The following is a 20,442-nucleotide window of genomic DNA, read 5'->3' on the forward strand; positions in this document are numbered from 1 at the left end:
GTCAGGAGAGCTTCCGCTCGCTGGTGCCGCGATCTATCCGCTGTGTTTTTGTATGTGGAGATCGAGAGAATCTGTATATAGCACGTGCCATCACGCCTCGTCTCTACAATGTACAATGTTCAATGATTAGGAATCATCTCTCGACAAATGTACGACGACATCATGACATCGCAATTCTCCACGAAAGCTGATCATGTCTAACGCTTCCATTGGCTACATTTTTGGTGCTCCATGATTCCGGATTCCTCATTTCTAAAGCCCCCGATATATCAGAGACCGTAAAGTACATTTCCCCTTCCCTGCCATTTTTGATTTTGTCTTTCCGGACCGTGTGGCGAGGGGGTGCAAAAGCTGCCTGCCCGCCCGCTACCTCGAGCCCATACTGATACTCAGCTTCCTCCGTCTTTCGGCCTCCTCCTTCGGCGGCTCGCAATACAGCCAGACGACGACGAAGAGCAAAAACCCGACGATGACGCTCCACAGCCCGCCGATCCACGGCCACGCGCCGCTTATGGCCCAACTGCGCGGCCACTCGTCGTGGGCAAAGTGTCGGACCGTGACTTGGCGTTTCTCCTCGATCGGCGTGAGGAAGGGGCGTTTGTAGTTGACTTTAAACGCGAAGATGCCGTGCTGGTCAGGCGTGGTGAAGGTCGTGCTGAAGACGGTGCTGTTCGGCGTGCTGGACGACGGCGAGAGCGGGATTCGATGGAAGGGTGAGAGCATGGAGAATTCGAGCTGCAGCGCGTCATTGGCCGGGATGGTGAAGGGGATGTAGTGTGTCTTGTCGTATTGGCCTATCGAAATGGAGAATTCCTAAAAACGCATTATCTTCATTAGCCGGAACCGCCCTCCCAGCTAGCTTTAGGTCAGTAGCGCGGGAAACATACCACGTCGTTCTTGATCCGGTAGATCTCGGGGTTAGATTGGCCGCTGAGTGCGGTTGTGTTCTCGCTAGGCTTGGACGCCTTCACGACCTCATGGTGCTGGATGTGGAAGACCTTCAGGACGCCGACCTCTCTGAAGGTCCATTCGGTCAATTGCCTGGCAAAGTCCCGGTTCACGGTCTTGCTGTTCTCGCCGCCGCGGGACTTGACGGACGCGTCGAACCACTTATCCTGCAGCATCTCCAGGGATCCCAGCACCGTGAAGCGGGCGGAGTTCCGTGCTTGCATGGAGGAAATAAGGGCCAGCTGAGAGCCGGTCGCGAAGAGCTCTTCTGCGCTTTCTCCTTCCTCTTTCGGATTGTATGCGTAGGCCGTAACGGGGGCTTTGAGGATCGGCGCAAGTAGGGGACTGGCATTTCCTAATGTCTGTCCCACTGCTTTCGGTACCGCCAACAAGCCATCACCACCGAAGAAGTTGACCACATCCGCCCTCAATTGTCCGGGTCGATTGACAAGTAGAACGTCATGTTTCTCAGCCGCCGAGACGGTGTCATAGTTGAAGTGGTCGACAACGACAGAATTCTTGTCGGGAGACAAAGCGATGTCGAACTCGAGAAGGAGCGACGAGATGGCTGAGGGGGTGCCCGACTCTGAGGACAATCCAAGCAGGATATTTCCACCGCCATTCACGTAGTCGAGAAGGATCTTCGGCGTCAAGGCTGGCCCATAGCCTGCAACCATCAGTACATTGTCTTTTCCGGTCCAAGAGCCAACCTCACCTTTCGACCTCGGAGGGGTGAGGAGCAGATGGTCGTATGCTAACTGGCCATGTCTGAATAACGCCAGGCTCTCGTCTCTCGGGGACTGAAACGACAACTTGAAGTCTCGCGCTGGAGAATGCAGACGTCAGCACCCTTCTTGATCGATCGGTCGGTGAGGCACGCATACCCTCTAGATCAGCCCAGAATTTCGAGTAGAGTGCTCTCTGCGATTCGTCTTCAAGGACCACGAGGAGTCTGTCTCCAACTGCGCTTTTCGCCCATGCGAGTTGCAACGACGACACAAGAAGGAGACATAACGAAGAGAAGAGCCGCATGTTGAAAACAGGAAGCGCCGCACCACCGCAGCTTGCTGTTCTGGTTCACGAAGCTGCGCTCATTGCCAAAGCGGACAGTCAACGCACATGCGCTGCGGAGAGGTGGTCAATATTTCTCCTCAGCCTTGTCACTATCTGGGTTTAGGCTTCACCGTAGTTTGCCAAGATGAGGAGCCTGACTATAACGCCGCTCATTGGTTTAGCGAGTTTAGCCTTCTCCGGTTAAAGCAGCGGCGGAGTCCGCGCTTCAGAGCTGGCATTCGACTCTCAGCTGGTAGCGCGCAGAGCGTGACAACCTCCTACTAAGAGGGAAAGGGTCACTATCCTGACAGCAATACTCACTATCTTGGTGACTGGAGTGCCCTCGCCTACTTTTGCCGGCTGCAATCCACCAATGTGTCCTGGACGCGGTCGTCCCCCGGCTTCCACATTCCGCAGCGTTTGCTCGAATGCTCAACAAATCGACACTCAAGCCACGACTTCGCCGACACCGCAGTGAACGAGCTGTGTGAACCTGTTGCAGGGTGGCCACTCCGCCGACCGAGAGCTTCGAACCAGCAGATACGAGTTGCCCATAAGTTACTGACCATCTTTGTCCCTTCCCCCCTTTCACCGAGTCGGTTCCCCTGCTACTAAGCTGATGCTGATACCGAGATTCCTGATGCTTGATCGGCTGTACTCACATTTGTCGGTCTCCTGTCTTCTACAACCGGCCTGTTGATGTTCTTTGACCCCAACAGCCAACAAGTCGAACAATACTCGTACGGCGCATACCCAATCAGGCTCGCATCGAAAGTTCGCCCTCCACCGTGCACAATGCTCGACCCAAAAGCCCCATACTGGACGGTCATGAACTTTCCAAATCCGATGTCCGCCAGGACCTGGCCGGCTTCCATGTCAGAACTTGGGTCGGCGATGGCAATACTGGAAACGTAGGGTACCTGTCTTGGCGAGCTGACGCGTGAGCTGCATCCAACTGTGTTCGGTCTTGCATGTGGCACATGATAGGAGCTCCGTCCGGTACTTTCCTCAGTTCAGACGCCCACGGCAGAGGCGTGGAACTCAAATGCCCGCAAAAGTGCATCTATTGGCGTTGGAGGTATGGTGGATCGGACTGGGGGAAGCATTCATCCGTGCTGGCGAATTCCCACAAAGTTTCATATCATCGATGCATGGTCCAGGCGAAGCAGGACTTGTCGTTGCCAAAGGGCGTCTAATACCCCCAAGGATATGCAGCTGATATGATGTAGGGAGCGGCAGGCGCTCACGTATAGAGAGTGCTTCTAGAAAAGCCTTTTTCTGATCAATACTGAAACCCTTGGTTGAGTACACTTTTACCTCTGGCGTCGAATGTCAATCTGCCAATCCAGGTACCCACAATCCTGTCACGCCACTTGTCGTCCATTGCCGGTAGAACGCCCAACAGCTCCGTTCTCAACCAGTAGTCGGACTATACTAGTGCCACATCTTGCTGCTGCTGCCTGTAGTGCACTGCCAAAATGGCCACCCTGAGCATTGACATCTGCTCCCTTCTCAATCAGTAATTGAGCTAACCGCTCGTGACCGCGCTCTAATGCCGCCTGTAGTGCATTACCATAAAGGCCACCCGGAGCATTGACGTATACTCCCTTCTCAATGAGTAGTTGAGTTAATGGCTCGTGACTGCGCGCTACTGCCGCCTGTAGTGCACTGCCAAAAAGGCCACCCTGAGCATTGACGTCTGCTCCCTTTTCAATGAGTAATTGAGCTAATGGCTCGTGACTGCGCGCTACTGCCGCCTGTAGTGCATTACCATAAACGCCACCCTGAGCATTGACATCTGCTCCGTTCTCAATGAGTAGTTGAGCTAATGGCTCGTGACTGCGCGCTACTGCCGCTTGTAGTGCATTACCATAATGGCCACCCGGAGCATTGATGCTCGCGCCACTTTTAACAAGAAGTTTTGCCATCTGTTCATGGTATTTTACGCAGGCTGCTTGCAATGCGTTCCCGTAAAGTCCCCCACGAGCGTTGGCGTCAACTCCGTCGTCAATCAACACATTTGCCAGATTGGCCAGGTTTCGCTCGGCCAAAATGTAGAGTAAATGCACGTCTATGGCATATTCGTAGACTTTGCGAGGCTGAAAACTTTTGCGGAACTGGATCCACTTCAAAAGGTCGTGAGAATCTTTGCTTTGAAACCGCCTCAGAAAAGCCCGGTGTGGGATTCCGCTAGACTCTGCAACGTCGGCGTGCGGGAACATACAGGTAACGGCGTATTCCGAGAAAGGGAACTTCTGCTGAAGATCCAGTGGCTGGCCCCATTTGGGAACGGACTCGCCCCGGTAGTCTGGATTCAATGGCAGACATTGGTCGAAATACCGCAAACAGGCCGTGTGGAGTTGCTCATGGCTGATGCCCTTGACATTTCCAGCCAGACGGGTGTCGATTTGTTTGAGGCCATTCTCCCCAATGAGGAAATCTCGAACTGCCTCATGTACAAACTGTACCACAGGTCGCCGGGTCCTAGTGACTTCAATGAGTCCCCGGGAGCAATTGAGCAGGTAGCGGTCCATTGTTTCTTTAGTCATCGACGTGGCACCTTCAATGGGCGAAGATGCCAATGCCAATTGAATTCCATGGTATAGCTCGACCGGGCTGAGTGGCCGCATCGAGAAAAGAACCCATTGCAAAAGCAAGACAGATGAGTCGATGCCTTCGGCATTCCTTGCCAGAATCTCCGCGAAGAGACCATCCAGAGTCTCGGGGAGCTCCTTGAGACGGGCCTCCATGGCTGCAACCAGACCATGGTCGTATAGTTCATTGAGCATTGGTATGACCAGTACGACCCAGAGGAACACGCGTGATGACTTTTGGCACACTTGCTCTCTGAGTCTGTTTGTCCCATGGCTTTCATCGCCGTGGAGTCTAAGTCGAACGTACCTGTCAATATCATCTCTCTGTCCATCTTGGCGCTCCACGACAAGATGAAGACCCTTCCGGATGCTGATGTGTGGATAGTGACGACTGGAGAGACATATCCTCAGGGACGTAGAGCATGCAACTGCCCTGTGACTTAGCTCTTCAAGGAAAGCAACCAGCTGACGTACGTCGTTCTCGTCGCCCTCGTCCAAAGCATCGATGAACACGTCGAGTGTGCGGTCTCCCAGGCTCTCCACAACATCTGTTAGGAATCCTTGCAGCTCTGTAGGTGTCCAGTCGTCAACCGAACCTTCCCGGTCCTTCATAGCAAACATTTGGGAGAAAAGTCCTCTTGACTGAGGCCGCGCCTGAAGTATCTGATGTACCAGCGTGCGATACATTCCAACACTTGACTTCTCTAAGATGCCCGGGGCTCGTGCGTTGAAGAAGTAAGAGATGATAATATCTCTGGGCTGTTCTCGTTTGACCATTTTGAGAGCCTCCTTCATTATTGTCGATTTGCCTGAACCAGGCTTCCCCTTGATCCAGAGGAAGCCATGGTTGTCTTCGACCTCGTTTCGTGTAATCCACGTTTTGAATTTCTCTTCGTCGAATATCCACCTACATGTCTGCGGCAAAGCATTGGTGATATTCAGAAGACGAGAATCCATGCGCTCAAATGTTAACGATCTAAGAAGTCGTTGATATTTTCCCTGCTCATCGGCCGTCATGCTTCCTCTTCTTGGATCGTTAACGACATTACCTTCGGTCGATGAGGGAAGGGAGTCTGCTCAAACGTCAGCAACCATTAACAGATAATCGACGAGGCTTACCGCATTGTACAGGCGCGGATGTGGCCGCGGGGGTTTGAGTGAAGGGTTTACTCCCTGACTTGTCGATTTCCATCCGAAGTCGGTCAAGTGCATTCTTTCCCCCTTCCCCATATATCAAAGGCATGAAGACATCAAAGATCCCAAGTAGACAATATGCCTTGTCCTCCTTCTTGGTGGTGTTCCGATTAGCTGCCCATTGCAAGCGTTCTTCTACACTATATTGCGACAAAGACGCGCCACGGAGCGCCGCAATCGGAATACCTGTGACCTCGTGGATTTGCTGTTCGAGTGTCTCCTTGTTACCCAGGCGCTCTTCTTCCTGCGAAAAGAATTCAACCGAGGCTGGCGCTAGCAGCTCTTGAAGTGTCCAGCCACGGGTGAACCATCTACTCTTTCGGAAAGCCGGCTTCCACGTCCGTTTTATGTGGTTTTCATCTCCCTCGCGGACTGACACGTCGGGCAGGTAGACATAGCACTTCGCTGCATCGCGGTACCAGCGAAACATTGAATTGATCGCCTCGGAGTATGCGGTGAAATTCGCTTGATTGATGCAGCACGTGTCCACCCAGAAGTATTTGAGGTTATCCTTTTTGGCTTGTTTGGCACAGAAAAGAATCTTTGTATAGCCAGCTTTACGCTTCCATGATTCGTGTTTAAGGTCGTCGAACTTGACCTCGTCCTTATCGTCTCCCCAAGTATGGGAGAGGATCGCGTAGGGGGGGATGCCATCGTGGAGGTCCTCAGTCAGCCTGATCTCGCCCTGGCTGTCGATCTCTAGGAGGTGCATTGTGTTGATGTCGCGGCGGCGCTGTAATGAGGAACATCGGCTCGGTAGAAAGGGCGTCTACTACTATTCAGAGTTCTCGGCTGCTCATCGCGATGGGATGTGATATATCCGTCTCACAGCCCGAACGGACGGAGGAAGTGCAGTGGTCGCAGTTCTGATGAACGGTGAGGTAAGCACAAGGGCGAGCGTAGTCAACATGGGACAATCGTTAGCAACCGGGCGTTTCAATGAAACTCAACTCTGGACCATGATCATGATGAAGAATGCCCATCAGGCTGAAATGCATCTTTACAGCGCAGCTGGCCTGCACGAGGCAGCGTGGCGCCTGCGTCGAGAGTTGCGTGCAGAACACTGCCTCTGCTCTCCTGGCGTATGAGAGTCAAGTGTGGTGCGTACAACCTGGCACGTCCGGATTGGGACAATGGTGATGCCGCTCTGTGCTCTGCCCTAGCTGGCCCATGGATGAAATCACGTGAATATAAAGTCACGTGAGAATTATCTCATCGCTAGTGTAGCCAGGAAGGTGATCCGGTGGTTGATGGGACTTTGCTCAGGGCACCTTGTGTACACAACCGTACAGGTTATATCCCGTCCTCCACCATCTCATAGCTTTGTACCGTCCTCTCCTTCTCGTCCTCATCTTTCGATGCCAACGGAGAGAAGGGTCCGTCAGGTCAGATACCGGCTTCTCATTACTTACGACTCGTCGAGAGATCTTCATACACGGCGCGAGTCCCAACGACCGGGTCATTATTACTATTATCTCCTTCTCCATCCGCTGCTTTCCCTGCTTGCGGTCTCTCGGTCTTCGAAAAAGTATTTGGCGGATCAGAAATGACCACCGTGGCCGTCCTGAGTTTCAGAGCTCCTGCACCTCTATTCCGCGCCATATTTGTCCTTGATCATCTGGGCAGCTTTCTCCGCGATCATGTAGATCGCAGCGGTCGGGTGTTGGTCCACAAAGAGCGGCATGACCGAAGCGTCGACGACGCGCAACCCCTGAACTCCGTATACCTCAAGCGAAGGGCTCACAACGCCTTCATCGTCCAGTGGACGCATTGCAGCGGTGCCAGCTTGATGGGCAGCAGAAACACTCGTTTCACGGATGAAATTGGCAATATCTTCGTCCGTCTGAACATCAGGTCCAGGCACTATCTCGCCGTAAGCCGGGCCAAGAGTATATTGCCTGAAATTGACGGAAAAGAGTAAGCCATCACCATTCAGGTCTCCCGGAACGACATTTGTCACTTACGCGAAAGCACTCTGAGAGATCAACGTCCTGAGCCTTTTCAGGGACAGTATCTGGATGTTTAAATCGGCGTCAAGTTCGTAGAACTGCGCAGCTCACGGTCAGCGCGGCGGAAATCGAGTTGGATGATGAGGAAAGCTTACCGGTAAGTTTATCAGAGGCGGTGAGGAAACGTCTCTCGAATTGATAGTGACGTTGCCACCGGTGCCGGGAACCAACAAGTACGACGCCAGGGACACGTAGGATTCCTGAGTGTAGTTGCTGAAGTCATAGTAGTTGTTCAGCGTAGGAACATTATCCGGCAATGGATACAGTGAAGTCCACAAAATAACTTCGTAGTGCGCCTGGTCAGATTGGTTGGCAAGCAGGTACGACGCGCCGGTGTCCTCCAAGTCAGATGTACTGAGCTTTGCAAATGAATACGCAGGGCCGGAGTTCCCGTCAATGGCATTAAGTGGATTTGAGGAGCTGGTTGGATCGCTAGCCTTCTCCGCCATTGCAGCCTGGATAGCGTTCATGTTGTGCTGAAACTTGTTGGTGGATGCCTCGTCGGTTGTCTTTACAATCATGGAGAAGGAGGGTGAGTCGCGAAGGCTAGAGTGACCTCTGTCAGCATCATGTACAAGTATTCCCGATATTAGACGGGGACTCACTTTTTCCCCACCCATTCGTTGTCGTACACGACGGGAATTTCAAGATCTTGCAGGGTCTGGCGAGGTCCGATGCCCTGGAATCACGTCAATCCCGATCGAGAGACACGGCGGACGACTTACCGATAACATCAGCACCTTTGGTGTCTGTATTGTGCCAGCTGATAAGATGACTTCCTTGTTGGCATATGCTGTTTGCTTGCGCTTTTGACCGTTTATTGTGGTCGAATACTCCACTCCATAAGCAACGGGCTGGGAAGAACCCTCTTTCCCATCGGCACTCCGGAATAGGATTTTTTCGACGACAGCGAAGGTGATTGCTTCGAAGTTCGAGCGACCCACCACAGTATTCCAAAATGCCGTGTAGCTCGATATTCTTGTCTGAGAGAGAGGGTCCAGCGTGCTGAGTTCGTGCTTACCCCCAATGTTGTTGCCAGAATTGAGGTCCAATGAAATGGGAATACCAATAGAAGGAAGAGATTCGACAAATGCGTCAATGGAGGGCGGGTTGAAATTTGTATATCCAAGCTCACCCGGTCCAGCGTTCGGGTCGTACAGAGACGGATCGTATGTCCTGTAATGTGCGTCGTTGGGCGGTGGCACAAGTTTCCAGGTCTAGGGCACGTCAGTATAGGTCTCAACACCACAAACCCTCGGGACACGGACTCTTTCAAAATACTCCTGGACATCATCCCACCCCCAGCCAGGATTCCCTATGGCTTCCCAATTGTCGTATATGGAGCGGCTACCACGTCCGTAGGTGAGACCATTGATCGAGCTTGTTCCCCCAAGACAGAAGCCTTGATGTTGAGCGACGGTGCGCCCGTTGAGACCAGGGATCGCAAGTGAAGTGAAATTCCAGTCGACAGGTGTGTCTGGAATGTGTGCTCAGCCATGATCTCGCAATTAAGGTTACGCCTCATTACCAGTCATTTCTCCTGTCAGCGCCGGAGAATCCCATGGGAGTCCATAGCTATCTGGGAAACCCCCGGCCTCAAGCACGAGCACCGTGAAGTCCGCTTCGACGAGTCTCGCAGCGACGGTCAGTCCAGCAGTTCCGCCTGTTTTCCCTGGGTCAGAGCTCGTCCCCAGCAACTCAGAACGAGACGATTTACCTCCGATGATGATGAAGTCGGCGGACTTTTTACCGCTGGATGGGTGATCAGACCGACGAAAGAATGGCGAAGCGTGAATGCAAGCTGAAAGCGCTACAATGACGGTGACCAGGAGGTTCGTCCGCGCAACTGTGGAAAGAGCCATCGGCAAGGTGTACAGACCACGATGGTCACGAGTTGTGCGGGCGTGCGGAACTCACACGTGCCGAAATCTAAAGTCAGAAGCATGGTGGACCTTATATGGCATTTGAAGAACCCATTTCTGATCAAGATCGAACTCCAGTAGCCCGTACCTGTGACGTCTGCGTCCCCCGGCAATTCAGGCAATTGAGTAATTCGCCATATACTCTGATGTCGCCGTTCAGTGGTCCACTTACTTGTTGTGGGAGGCCGGCGGTGAGATGATGGGTCAGTGGGACTAACGCAGTGCCGTCAACAGCGATTTCCCTAAAAGCCATGCTGAAGGCAGATATAGTGGGGACGCGACACTCCGTAAACGTAACGTACTGCTCTTCGCTGCACCTCTCTCTGGGTAGGATGTACACAGTACCACGTAGGTACTCGTACCTAAGAAATCGAAGACCGGGAAGGAGGCCATGTCCACAGGTATCCCTCCCTTGGCGAGGTTGACCAATCAAGCACCGAGGATACGCTGCACGCGGCGAGTTGATTGGTCGCCTTCAATCTCCTAAACAGACTTTTAGATATAGCTCCGTACAACCCGTCTTCCCAACTGGTCTTCGGGAGAGTCTTTGTTGGGATAAGTTGCCTAGCGCCCAGCTTAGACTACAACGCTTCGAGAGGACGCTGACGTATCTGGCTGATGCGTCTCGCTTAGGCATGGGATCGCCTACAGCCTAACCAGACTCCGGCTTTCACGAAGCTGTAGCGAGCTCGCTTCTCGATCGGCTTCTCGATCAGATCTTGTGTCAATTTTACATTTGCACATTCACATTCAGGCACGTCCTGTCTCCGCAGAGTCATCGACGGGATCTAACATGAGCCCAACTAACTTGACACACCTAACTAACAGCGGTTCGGTATCCCATTACGTCCTGACCCGTTATCCGGGTTTCGGGGTCTTTCGGCCTGATGCCGAGACTAGCTAAGCTTTGGCTCGCCTATCATGCATGAGATCTGCGCTTTGACCTAGCCGGTCTCGACACTTTCTACTTCCTATTCGCTCATATAATGGTCTTGCCTCGCACTGGTGTCCTGTGCCTGGAAAAGCTGTGCAGTTTTACGTGAGACAGGGGATCTAAAGTCAGGAGATCGACCACCTGCTTAGCCGGGGACCACTGCTTAGTGGTGCTTCGAAGCATGAGAATCTGGCAACGACTGGTTGTTCGAGTAATTGATGTGGTTCTTCAATGGTACAAAACCTGCTTGAGAGCCATGCCCCTTCTAGCTCCACTGTTTGGCAGTCATGTTCGCTTCAACACCTACGTGCTGTTCGATCCACATTAGCCTGGGATTGCTGCTTGCAGCGATGCAGGACTTGACGATTGCCTAGGGCTTCTGCACAGTTCAGATGAGAAAGTCTTGCTTCGGGCTCGGCTACACCCCCTCAACAGCCATTCCAGTAGCTGCCACACAGTAGAACACGATCGCCTTTGGCTCATTCGCGAGCTAGACTAGGTAGCGTATAGAATCGCTCCTTGGTGCCGCCGTTCACCTTCCTCGCAGGCGCCAGTCAAGTGTCTTTCGATAGTCATCGTGCCAGTCAATCAGTCGGGAGGCCACCACGGACGAATGTCACGACCGTCTGTGGCAGGTGGAAGCCTCGACAAATGTACATCATCAGCTGTTCAGCCCGACTTTACTGATCATTCGCAACGGGTACCCATCTCCTTTCAAGACCCAGAGCCACGTTGATGCGAGAGCCTTCAACCTCCGCAACCCGTCGGCGGAGCTCAATGCAAGTATTTCATGGGGCCGGTTCCGCCAACGTCCTCCATTTTTCGCCGACCCCTTTCCAGTCCTACAAGAACTCCAGTCCTACGGAAAGTTTCGCGCGGAGATGTTCCTTTCTCATGCCAGGCTCTATGTTCTTGTTGACCGATGTAATATTTATGGGCCACATGCCACGCAATTGTCAAGTCCAGACCATAGTTAACTGCCTAGGTATTGCACTCTCGTGGACCTACCAAGCCTCAGTCCCTCCTAAGGCTCTCCAAAACCAGGAAGATAAAGCAGCCTCCCTTCCAAGAGTGCCCTCAAGTGACACTTATCTATCTTCTCATGATTCTTCCGAGTCGTCGTCATGAAGGGCCGAAGGAATGTGACGGGGCCTCACCGAAGGAGGATATAGCGGTTCTTTGGCCGCCGGCATAGTCCGGCGCAGTCGCCAGTCGTGATGTCAAGTCGTCGTAATGAAGCGGTGGTGGCGACGTCCACAGCGCTTTCGATGGCAACAGGATATCTACGGGACATGCACTCACCAACGATTGACACAGACGACTTCAGATGTAAAGCGAGCGGGTCAGTCAACCAAACCACCGAGTCATGCAGCAATGTAGAATTCTTGGTTGGAAGTGGACAATGGAGCATGCGCTCTCGTAGGTAGGTACCTGAGAACGTTACGAATAGCCAAACTCCCTTGAATCGAAGAAGCTCATGCCTGCCAGTGGGGATGGTCTGCAGGCTATGGTCGTAAAGTATATCCTACGGAAAAGGGGTGATATGAGTCGTGAGAAGGGTCTCACTCGATCCGTCCAGAAGTGTAAGAGATCATGGTAGCGACAGTCAAGCACCGACGAGTAACACAGCCGATAGCTAGAATGTCGGCGCTCTATGCGCTCGCGATCCGACGTCCATGTTCGTGATGATTAGGGGTGCCTCCTTAAGGACAGAGGATGTGCTTTTCTTTCGCCGTTGTTGCTGAACCGGAAGAGACGGTGATGATACGGCTTTTTACATCCCTGGGTGAGTGCTTGTGGCGTGAAGGATATATTTACTTACACATCATATCTCGTCCTGTAAAAGATGACTTTACGCGTGTGCTGAGAGAAGCTCGCAGTCCACGGGCTGAGACCCGCACGCTGATCCATTCTACACTCTCGAGCGCGCAATGGGCCACATCTGAATGGGGAGGTACAAATTCCGCTTACACAAGGGATGACGGAAGGCACCGTGCCCCCAGAACGGACTATCCCAATAGCCGCTAACTTCAGGACCTGGTCGAGACAGAGGAGGACGAGGATGCGCCTGTGCGCGCGGCACTACAGGAGGACCGCGGCGACGGAGGTAGGATGGATGAGAGGTGCTGGAGGTGTGAAGAAGCAGGAAGATGGTGAGTCACGTGGGAGTCACGAGGCGGCTGTCAAAGCGGCGAGGTCCCGCTTTTCCTGCCAAGGCTCAATTGTGCCTCACCCCGACCTTCTTTCCCTATCGACAACAAGGTCCTTGTCCTGCTCAACCCAGCAATTGAGCCCGCCGAAGGGCGAACAACAGCTACTCCTCCAAGCTCCGATCCCGTCCCTACCACCCAAGGGTCAATTGGGCGCCCGACAATAAGCATAGACTCCGACTCTTCCTCTGAACGAAGCTCCCCATCCCGCGTTCACGACCTGGGTTCCGCATCTTCCCTCCTGCGGTCCTAACCACCCCGTACTACAGCACCACCTCCTCCTCCTCCTTTCGCAGTCAGTTGCACCTCTAAAGAGTCGCCCTTCAGCCATAACGAAATCGTCACCATGTCCGGCGTGCCCGCCCGCTTCTGGGGCTCCCCGATCCGATACCTGCGCTGGGCCGCGCACGAGAAGCCCGCCATCTTCTGGAGTTGCGTGCTGGGAGGACTGGGACCAGCGAGTTTCGCGATAATTCCACCGCTGCGCCGGTGGGTTGGAGATGAGGACCCGCCGCGGATTCCCTTGACCTATCCTGGTACGTATGACAAGAGCGCTCGGTGCTATATACCTTTGATTGTGCCTTGGGGCTGAGTGCCGTCGGCAAATCTTGGAGACAAGTGGTCGTGAAGTCTTGGACGATCCGATATTTACTTGGTCGACGGATTAATCGTGCCCAATGAAGATATAACAGGCTGAAATGATGCGATCGAGGACAGAACGAAACTTGCTAACTTTGTGTGTTTGCAGTTCCCAAGGGACCGAGGAAGATACCCGAAGGTTTCGACGATCCGAAATGAGTGCTCGCTATCAATGGGCACGATGCAATCAACAAGCCATCGGACTTGACAATCGAGCCGCGCAGGAGCCAGGAACACGCACCCCAATAGCAGCTGCCAGCCTGAAGTAGATGGAGAAGGGGAGGACACCTCTGTACATAGCTACGTCCTGCGAGACAGAAAGAAGCATATTCAGCAAATGCAATTGTGTCCAAAGCTCATCCTCGCGATCAGCGCCGTGTCTCCATTTCAGCTAACCTTCGTCATGCGCTGGCAAGATACAGGATAGCTGCCATGTCGACGACACGAAGTTTGCTCGTCTCGAAGAATTCCTGGTACGGCCAATTCCAGCTCTGATGCCCACCAGATACCAAGCTAGGGGAGGTAATAATGCCGTCCAAGTCGCTGCTCCTTCCCAACGCCGCAGCGGCCTGCAAAATTTATTGACCGCTCGCCAACCGGAACATCAACTCCTGGCACCCATTGCTGCCATTAGCGGGCGTCTAGGCGCTTCGATCCCAGGCAGCATTCATGAAATGAAGCTTAAATTTGGAGAAAAAAGCCAGGGGATATCTCTTGGCTTCTGGGTAGATGGTGCGGACGTGTGAACGCAATGGTAAGTCCCAAGCTCTGCGAGGTCGTCATCGACAACTGACCCTCTGAGACCGGTTGGGCTCCGAAACATGGATCACTCCTCCATCATATCGCCATCCTCGCTGACGAACATAGCGTTGGTGCCAATGGACTCCTGGTAGAAGGTCGAGTCTCCGGCACTACTTTGGTCACTGACCCGGGGTCGCTTTTTGCCACGAGATGAGCTTCCGTGCTCAGCCTTGGGATACGGTGGATGCTGGGCTGCACTGGCCTCGGCGAGAGCTTGAGCCATAGCGTTTTCGTCCGTGGCCGCCTCGTCATACATGTTGTCGTACTTGGCCAGATTGCTGGTGGATTTCTTTTGGATTTTCAGGTCGTGCCATGGGAGATCCTCCTTCTCGACGTTGACGCATGTCAGCCAGGCGATGTCCATATGTTCGTCGCGCTTGAGATGGGTACGCTCGACCATGAGCTCGTCGACGAAGCGCTTGACATCTTCTTTCAAGACGCCCATGTTGGCCTCAAGTAATTGGCACGCCTTCATGCTCATGGGGAAGTACTTGTGGAACTCCTGGAAGTCTACGTGGGAAATGTAGGCGTCGCCGCCTTCAGACAGCGCGGTGTAGAAGCTCAGTCCGCCGTCGGGAGCACGACGAGTACGATCGTCCGAGATGCTTTGAGCGAACCATTGACGGAAGAAGCAGACAGCCATCCACATGTAGATGTCGTTGCCGTAGGTGGGACGACCAGGCTTGTCGGCTGCAGAGCGGCGCATGAACTCTGGATAGTGGCCGAGGATGCGGAGCTCAATGGCTTCCTTCATGACGGACAACTCGTTCGCTTTGCGAGTAATGATCTTGCGGATGTCTTCGCTCATGCGACTCTTCTCACCCTCAGGAATTGTGCCCCATTGGCCGACAAGGTGGATGACTGCTTCGCCGTAGATGGCTGGCGAGCGAACGCGGCGGCCCAGCTCAATCCAAACATGAGGATTACCGAGGATTGAAGTCCACAGGACATTGTCCTGGCGCATGAGAGCGAGATCAACCACATCGCGGACATGTTCGATGGAATTGATGGCTTCGCCACATTCGATGAGAGCGACGACGCAGGAGAGGACAGTGGCGAGAGACGTGTCATCGAAGATGGGCTCGCGATTGTAGAAAACCCCAAACAGCCAATCCCAGGCACGGTTAGTATTGTCGGGGGTGTTGCCATTATCCAGGTCGGGCATGAGAGGGATGTTCGCGGCGGTTACCATATGCCCAGACTCATTGATGTCCTATGCAACAAGCCTTGTCAGCGCCAGATCTTGTGCGTTTGCCTTTGCTCTTACCGCGCGGACGAATTCACCAAATTCGCCATCAGGAGCGCGCTTGAACTCGAAGTGGTAGGCAGGAAGGTTCTCGCGACGAGCCTGCGCGTTGAGGCGGGGCCCAGGCCTGGAGGCAAAGTGGTCGGCGAAGTAGGTAGAGTGGGCGGAGAGGACTTGAGAGTGCAGTTTGTAATGCTGTGTGGTTGAGATGACGATCAGGACGTCGCCGTCCACAAAATGTGGGAATGCAGACTTGGGAGCCGCCATCCTGACGGCAGCGCGGAGGTTGTCAGAAGTATCGGAGGATCCAAAGGAGATAGAGAGGAGGTGGAGAGGAGGACACCTTACGTAGATGGAAAGGTGAGTATTGGAGGCGGTAACAATCAGGCAGAAAGCAGGAGTGCAAGGGGACAAAAGCTTTTGTTGGTGACGCCTCAGGCAATGAGTAGGAAGTGGAAGTGTTGACAGTGAAATTGGTCCAGCCACTGACCCGCAAGTGACAAGATGAAGGGCGACAATCCACTGCGCAATCATGTGAATGGAACAGGTAGACGACCCGCGTGTTTCCGTGGTGTTGATCAAGCGGGACTGCTACCAGCTGCAAATCCCAATCAATCCAAAGCGAGACGGTCGGAACAGCGACCACCGTTCTTTGGATTAGCGAGGGGACCAGCCAGAGTCTGGGAGCTGATCTTCCAGATGAAATATGCTAGTAAGTTTTACACTTCCAACAGGCCGCAAAGACAGGTTCGATCGTGGCAAACACAGCATAAGACCGGGGTACTATCTGGCGTGTCAGCAGAGAGAGATCCGACCTCAAGACGGCGGTCACGGCAATATGAGTCAGGGTTCTCCATGTTGTCACTTTGTCCTCGGGCAGAGAGTACCGTGGAGCTGCAAGCCAGGTTCATGGACTCTCTCCTAAGCTCAAGCTCAAGCTCAATGAAGATCCGGAAGTGCCTGGCTGTATTTGTTTTCCATGGTGCGATAGCGACATCCGGATCACGAGCAGAAATCAAGGGTGAAGCCATCCAGGTCGACGATGATCAGAAGAGCACAAGATATGGAAGCTTCCGGTGAGACTCATGGTAGACCAGTACCAGAGTATAAGTTGTCGTTGCATTAGTTTTGGCTTCATGAAACTGACCAAAGCGCAGCCAAGCCAAACAACCACCTCAAAACACCATCCAAATGCTAAGTACATCCAAATCCTGATCGCGAAACCGGGCTTTGCCGCATGGGTTATCATTCTCCGACGGACTGAGTTCAAAATGTATTGCGGCTCCGGGATCAAAGTGCTCCCACGTGGAAATGATGGACAACCCCGACTCCAGGAACGTATGCGTTGATGCATGTTGCGCAACCAGCGTGGTCCATGCCGGCTGATATCCTCTTTAACTCATAAAAGTCCTGGTCACGTGATGCTGTTGTCACAAACCGGTGTCATCCACGGCGTTAATGGTCGTGTACCTCCGGAACAAGATATTGCATTGCAATGTAAATGATGCTGCGCGTTTGTAATATAGGGCCGAACCAGGCAGGGACAGGGAGATATATTGGCCACTGTAGGGTTCCGGGCTGGGATTGCAACATCCGGAGATATGTAGCATGGAGCTCGAGGGCACGACGGCATTCATCTCCTACTGGGACGTGATTCAGGGTAGCCAGAGGAATATGCACCACTCATAATATCTCTCGACCTTGGGTCATAAGGAGCTGGTACTGACTGAGATACCGGTGGTGCCGACCTCGACGAATATCCGGGTTGCCCGTAGCCTCCGGATTGTGAGGCTCGGCTGATGGCGGAAGGAGGCGTCGTGTTGCCGCCATTGAAAGTCCTGGGTTCTCTCTCCGTTCCGTAATATTGGGATTGGCCAGGAGGGTATCCCGGCTGCTGTGAGGAAATGGCATACTGGGCAGGGTAACCAGGCTCCGGGGGATAGCCGGTACTGACAGGAATACGGCCACTAGCCACGGGACGAGGAGGCTCCAGGTCACGGTCACGAGGGTCACGGGGATCGCGTGGGTCACGATGCCGTATGGGCGGAGGCTGCCGGTAATCATCGTCATCAAGGTCCATATCTCCCGGGTAGCGACGTGCTGTTTGTGTCTCTTGTTGTGCCAGCTGCTCGTATGAACCTGGGCAAATCTTAGAACCAAACGTGGGAGACTCGGATCGAGGCATACCTCGCGGTTCGCCGTGTCGCCGTCTTCTCTCTTTCTCACGCAGCCATCGCTCAGACTCTTCGCGCAGGGTTTGCTCCATTGCCTGTACGAGATGTGATTAGTAGCTGTATGTGATGAGGATGGCCACAGCGTCGCTTCGTACCGTTGTGAATGGGCGATAAGCCCTGACCCAAAATCCGGGACGTCCCTGCAGGTGACTGTCAGCATACGACACCTACCCGTGGCGACCAGAGCAGCATACTCGAGAATCTTGACCGGGGCGACACGTGGCATCCTGTCCAAGAAACTTGCAAATCTCGTGTTGAAGGACTTCTCGTTCAATGCCCTCTCCTGGGCACCAGTAATCTCCAAGGCCTGTCCTGGGTTCATCACGAATGCGATCATCTCTCATGGGTGTGTCCACGGCTGTACGGCTTCTTGAGGCTGGAGGGTCCACGGATGTCCGACTCCTGGGGGGTGGAGGATCAACGTAGTCACGGTCGTCGCCACGAGGATAGGGAGCCCTTGCGGGAACCTGGCGGTACAGCTGTCCGGTTGTTGGGTCTTGAACATACTTCTCAATGGGCTCAGCGCTACGACTGTCAACCACACGATCAGGCCGGGGAGGATCAATGCGGCTGGCTGTGTTTGCTCTTGCAGTATCTCTCCCGATATCAATCCTGGGGTCCATTCTGGGATCAAGACGGGGGTCCACACGGCGGTCAATTGCAATGTCCATGGCATCTGTCATCTGGGTATCTCGACTTCGATCGAGCGGACGCTCGTCTATTCTTCTTTCCCTGGTAGATTCAATCCGCTCCCGAGGATCGCGTTCTGCTCTTCGGCGGGAGTCAGTGGTGCTGCGGTAGTCTCGGTCATCCACGTAGCGGGAAGACATCGTGACAGTGTGGGAGATATATGAACGGCGACGCGCGACGATGAGATTCCTTGTCCGTTGGGCAGCAAGAGGGCGGATCAGACAAATGGGAAGAAAAGTGTCAGAAGAGCTGTAGGAGGGTAAGCGAGGGGATTGTGTTGGTCAATCCTGTGGGCCAAGCCGAGTCCTGGGTAAAACAGATCCACCAGACGGATGAATCAAAAGGTCCCGATAACGCTGATCGCCAGTGGATGGGAAGATTGATGCCTAGTAAAGGAGCGAAGGGTATGATGTCCAGACGAAACGGTGATGGCGGAGGAATGGTGTGTTGGAGGACGAGGTTTGGGAAGATGAGAAGAGAGAAGGGAGGGGGACTGCCGAGTGCGCAGGCAGAAAGACGCTTTTGCGTTGGTTTGGGCAGAATCTGCACGGCCCAGGCAAGCTAACACAGCCGCCAATCGTTGACCACGAGACCCAAGCAGCCGCCCAACCCAGCCCAGCAGTATGACCCGTTGGCTACCTAGATAGGGAGCAATCATCCACGTCCGTTAGGCCTCGCGTTCAGCGTCTCTTTGACCTTAGGGCTGTCCGTGGACGTCCCGCAAAAATCGACGTTGCTACCCGCTACGGTGAAAACATTTAAAAGCGCGTATCGCTGAAGTGCGCAGAGTTGTGCTTGGAGCCCGTACGACCGTCACGACCCTTCAAACGTGAAACCATCAGTCGGATGATCAGGCAGTAGTACCACTGGCGATCACGGCACCAGCCTAGCAGAGAAGAGAAGGTGACATTCCAGGTATCGAATAGAAACGCCCATGCTGTGTTCTGGGACAGCGAGGCGACCGGGAAGAGCAGATACAACAGCCAATGTTCAGGTCAGTTACAGCGCTTGGATGTATCTCGACAACAACGCCTACCACGCACTTGGCCAAGGGGTGCAGACATCGGGAACTTCAAGTGTCAGTCGTTCGACGCATGCCGTACATACTCGTAGTGGCATTCCCACACAACGGTACTTCCGTCTACGCTAGCAAACTACCACTTGCCCGGTACTCCGTTCCCGAGCCCCCAAAAGCGAGCAGTGGTTCAGCACTCTCGGGCTCAACGGAAAATCCCACTTGGCGCTCAACTATACCATCGGGAGCCTGTGATTGTTCATTGCAATTCTCGCGGCCATTCTCGCCCTGGGTCGATAAAATGGATTAACACCGTACTTGCACTAGGCAACGATAAAGTTCGATGGCTGGAACTCTGTACCCTCGGGACTGGTGGCGGACGTGGAGAAGCGAGACTGCGTGGGAGGGTTGCAGAAGCCTGGGCTTACTGGCGTGAGAGGTCTCTGCGTCTCGTCCTGTGGATGCGGGATGACTCGAGCAAGATGAGTCTAGTGGCACCGGTGAGCTCAAACAACCCCCAACCAGCCAGTTGGTGGCCAATCGCTTCAACAAAAGGCCCATGGGTTGGGCAGCAACACAGAAGGCGTCCAGCTTGTCGCAGCTAAGAAGTGCGTCATGTCGTCGCAATTGGTCATCTGGGAGAAGGCTCAACCACAGGTTGGGCACTAACCTCACACTCACCTCATCTTCGCCCTTGCATGTGACATGTCATTCACCTCGAGCCGCCTGGACGACTGCTCAATGCGAGTACAGTGCCGAGGGCCCAGCTGCTCACCGTCTATTTGAGATCAGATCAGATCATATATCCATAAGAAAGCCTGCGTCACCACTTCTCACAGCTTCCGCCCCGCGGTTTCGAGGAGCTAGGAAAAGAGAGGAATGGTCGAGCGAACGTTTCACCTGATAGCTAGGACTATTCATTCGACCTGATAGGGGTCGGCTCCCGGACCCGA

At 53.7% G+C, this 20,442-nt stretch overlaps 6 protein-coding genes across 6 annotated transcripts; 1 reads left to right on the forward strand and 5 right to left on the reverse strand.

The window, feature by feature from the left end:
- Positions 1-366: 366 nt before the first annotated feature.
- Positions 367-1,980, reverse strand: G647_05167 (uncharacterized protein; the record flags this gene model as incomplete). The annotated part of the gene is made up of 4 exons (XM_008729499.1): positions 367-813; positions 888-1,615; positions 1,664-1,774; positions 1,833-1,980. 4 exons carry the CDS (start codon positions 1,978-1,980, stop codon positions 367-369), a joined length of 1,434 nt encoding a protein of 477 aa, XP_008727721.1.
- A 1,385-nt stretch (positions 1,981-3,365) lies between these two features.
- On the reverse strand, positions 3,366-6,501 carry G647_05168 (uncharacterized protein; the record flags this gene model as incomplete). Its single annotated transcript, XM_008729500.1, has 2 exons — positions 3,366-5,668; positions 5,715-6,501. 2 exons carry the CDS (start codon positions 6,499-6,501, stop codon positions 3,366-3,368), a joined length of 3,090 nt encoding a protein of 1,029 aa, XP_008727722.1.
- Positions 6,502-7,377: 876 nt separating this feature from the next.
- Positions 7,378-9,660, reverse strand: G647_05169 (uncharacterized protein; the record flags this gene model as incomplete). The annotated part of the gene is made up of 8 exons (XM_008729501.1): positions 7,378-7,687; positions 7,754-7,836; positions 7,894-8,344; positions 8,404-8,477; positions 8,524-9,015; positions 9,067-9,275; positions 9,327-9,461; positions 9,516-9,660. The coding sequence occupies 8 exons, from the start codon at positions 9,658-9,660 to the stop codon at positions 7,378-7,380; spliced, it is 1,899 nt and encodes a 632-aa protein (XP_008727723.1).
- Positions 9,661-13,210: 3,550 nt separating this feature from the next.
- On the forward strand, positions 13,211-13,662 carry G647_05170 (uncharacterized protein; the record flags this gene model as incomplete). The annotated part of the gene is made up of 2 exons (XM_008729502.1): positions 13,211-13,400; positions 13,613-13,662. 2 exons carry the CDS (start codon positions 13,211-13,213, stop codon positions 13,660-13,662), a joined length of 240 nt encoding a protein of 79 aa, XP_008727724.1.
- Positions 13,663-14,329: 667 nt separating this feature from the next.
- G647_05171 (uncharacterized protein) lies at positions 14,330-15,817 on the reverse strand (the record flags this gene model as incomplete). The annotated part of the gene is made up of 2 exons (XM_008729503.1): positions 14,330-15,517; positions 15,572-15,817. The coding sequence occupies 2 exons, from the start codon at positions 15,815-15,817 to the stop codon at positions 14,330-14,332; spliced, it is 1,434 nt and encodes a 477-aa protein (XP_008727725.1).
- A 1,366-nt stretch (positions 15,818-17,183) lies between these two features.
- On the reverse strand, positions 17,184-18,614 carry G647_05172 (uncharacterized protein; the record flags this gene model as incomplete). The annotated part of the gene is made up of 4 exons (XM_008729504.1): positions 17,184-17,689; positions 17,738-17,819; positions 17,880-17,924; positions 17,979-18,614. 4 exons carry the CDS (start codon positions 18,612-18,614, stop codon positions 17,184-17,186), a joined length of 1,269 nt encoding a protein of 422 aa, XP_008727726.1.
- Positions 18,615-20,442: the final 1,828 nt, after the last annotated feature.

Source organism: Cladophialophora carrionii, assembly GCF_000365165.1.
Source record: "Cladophialophora carrionii CBS 160.54 unplaced genomic scaffold supercont1.4, whole genome shotgun sequence".
In the NCBI taxonomy this organism is placed as follows: domain Eukaryota; kingdom Fungi; phylum Ascomycota; class Eurotiomycetes; order Chaetothyriales; family Herpotrichiellaceae; genus Cladophialophora; species Cladophialophora carrionii.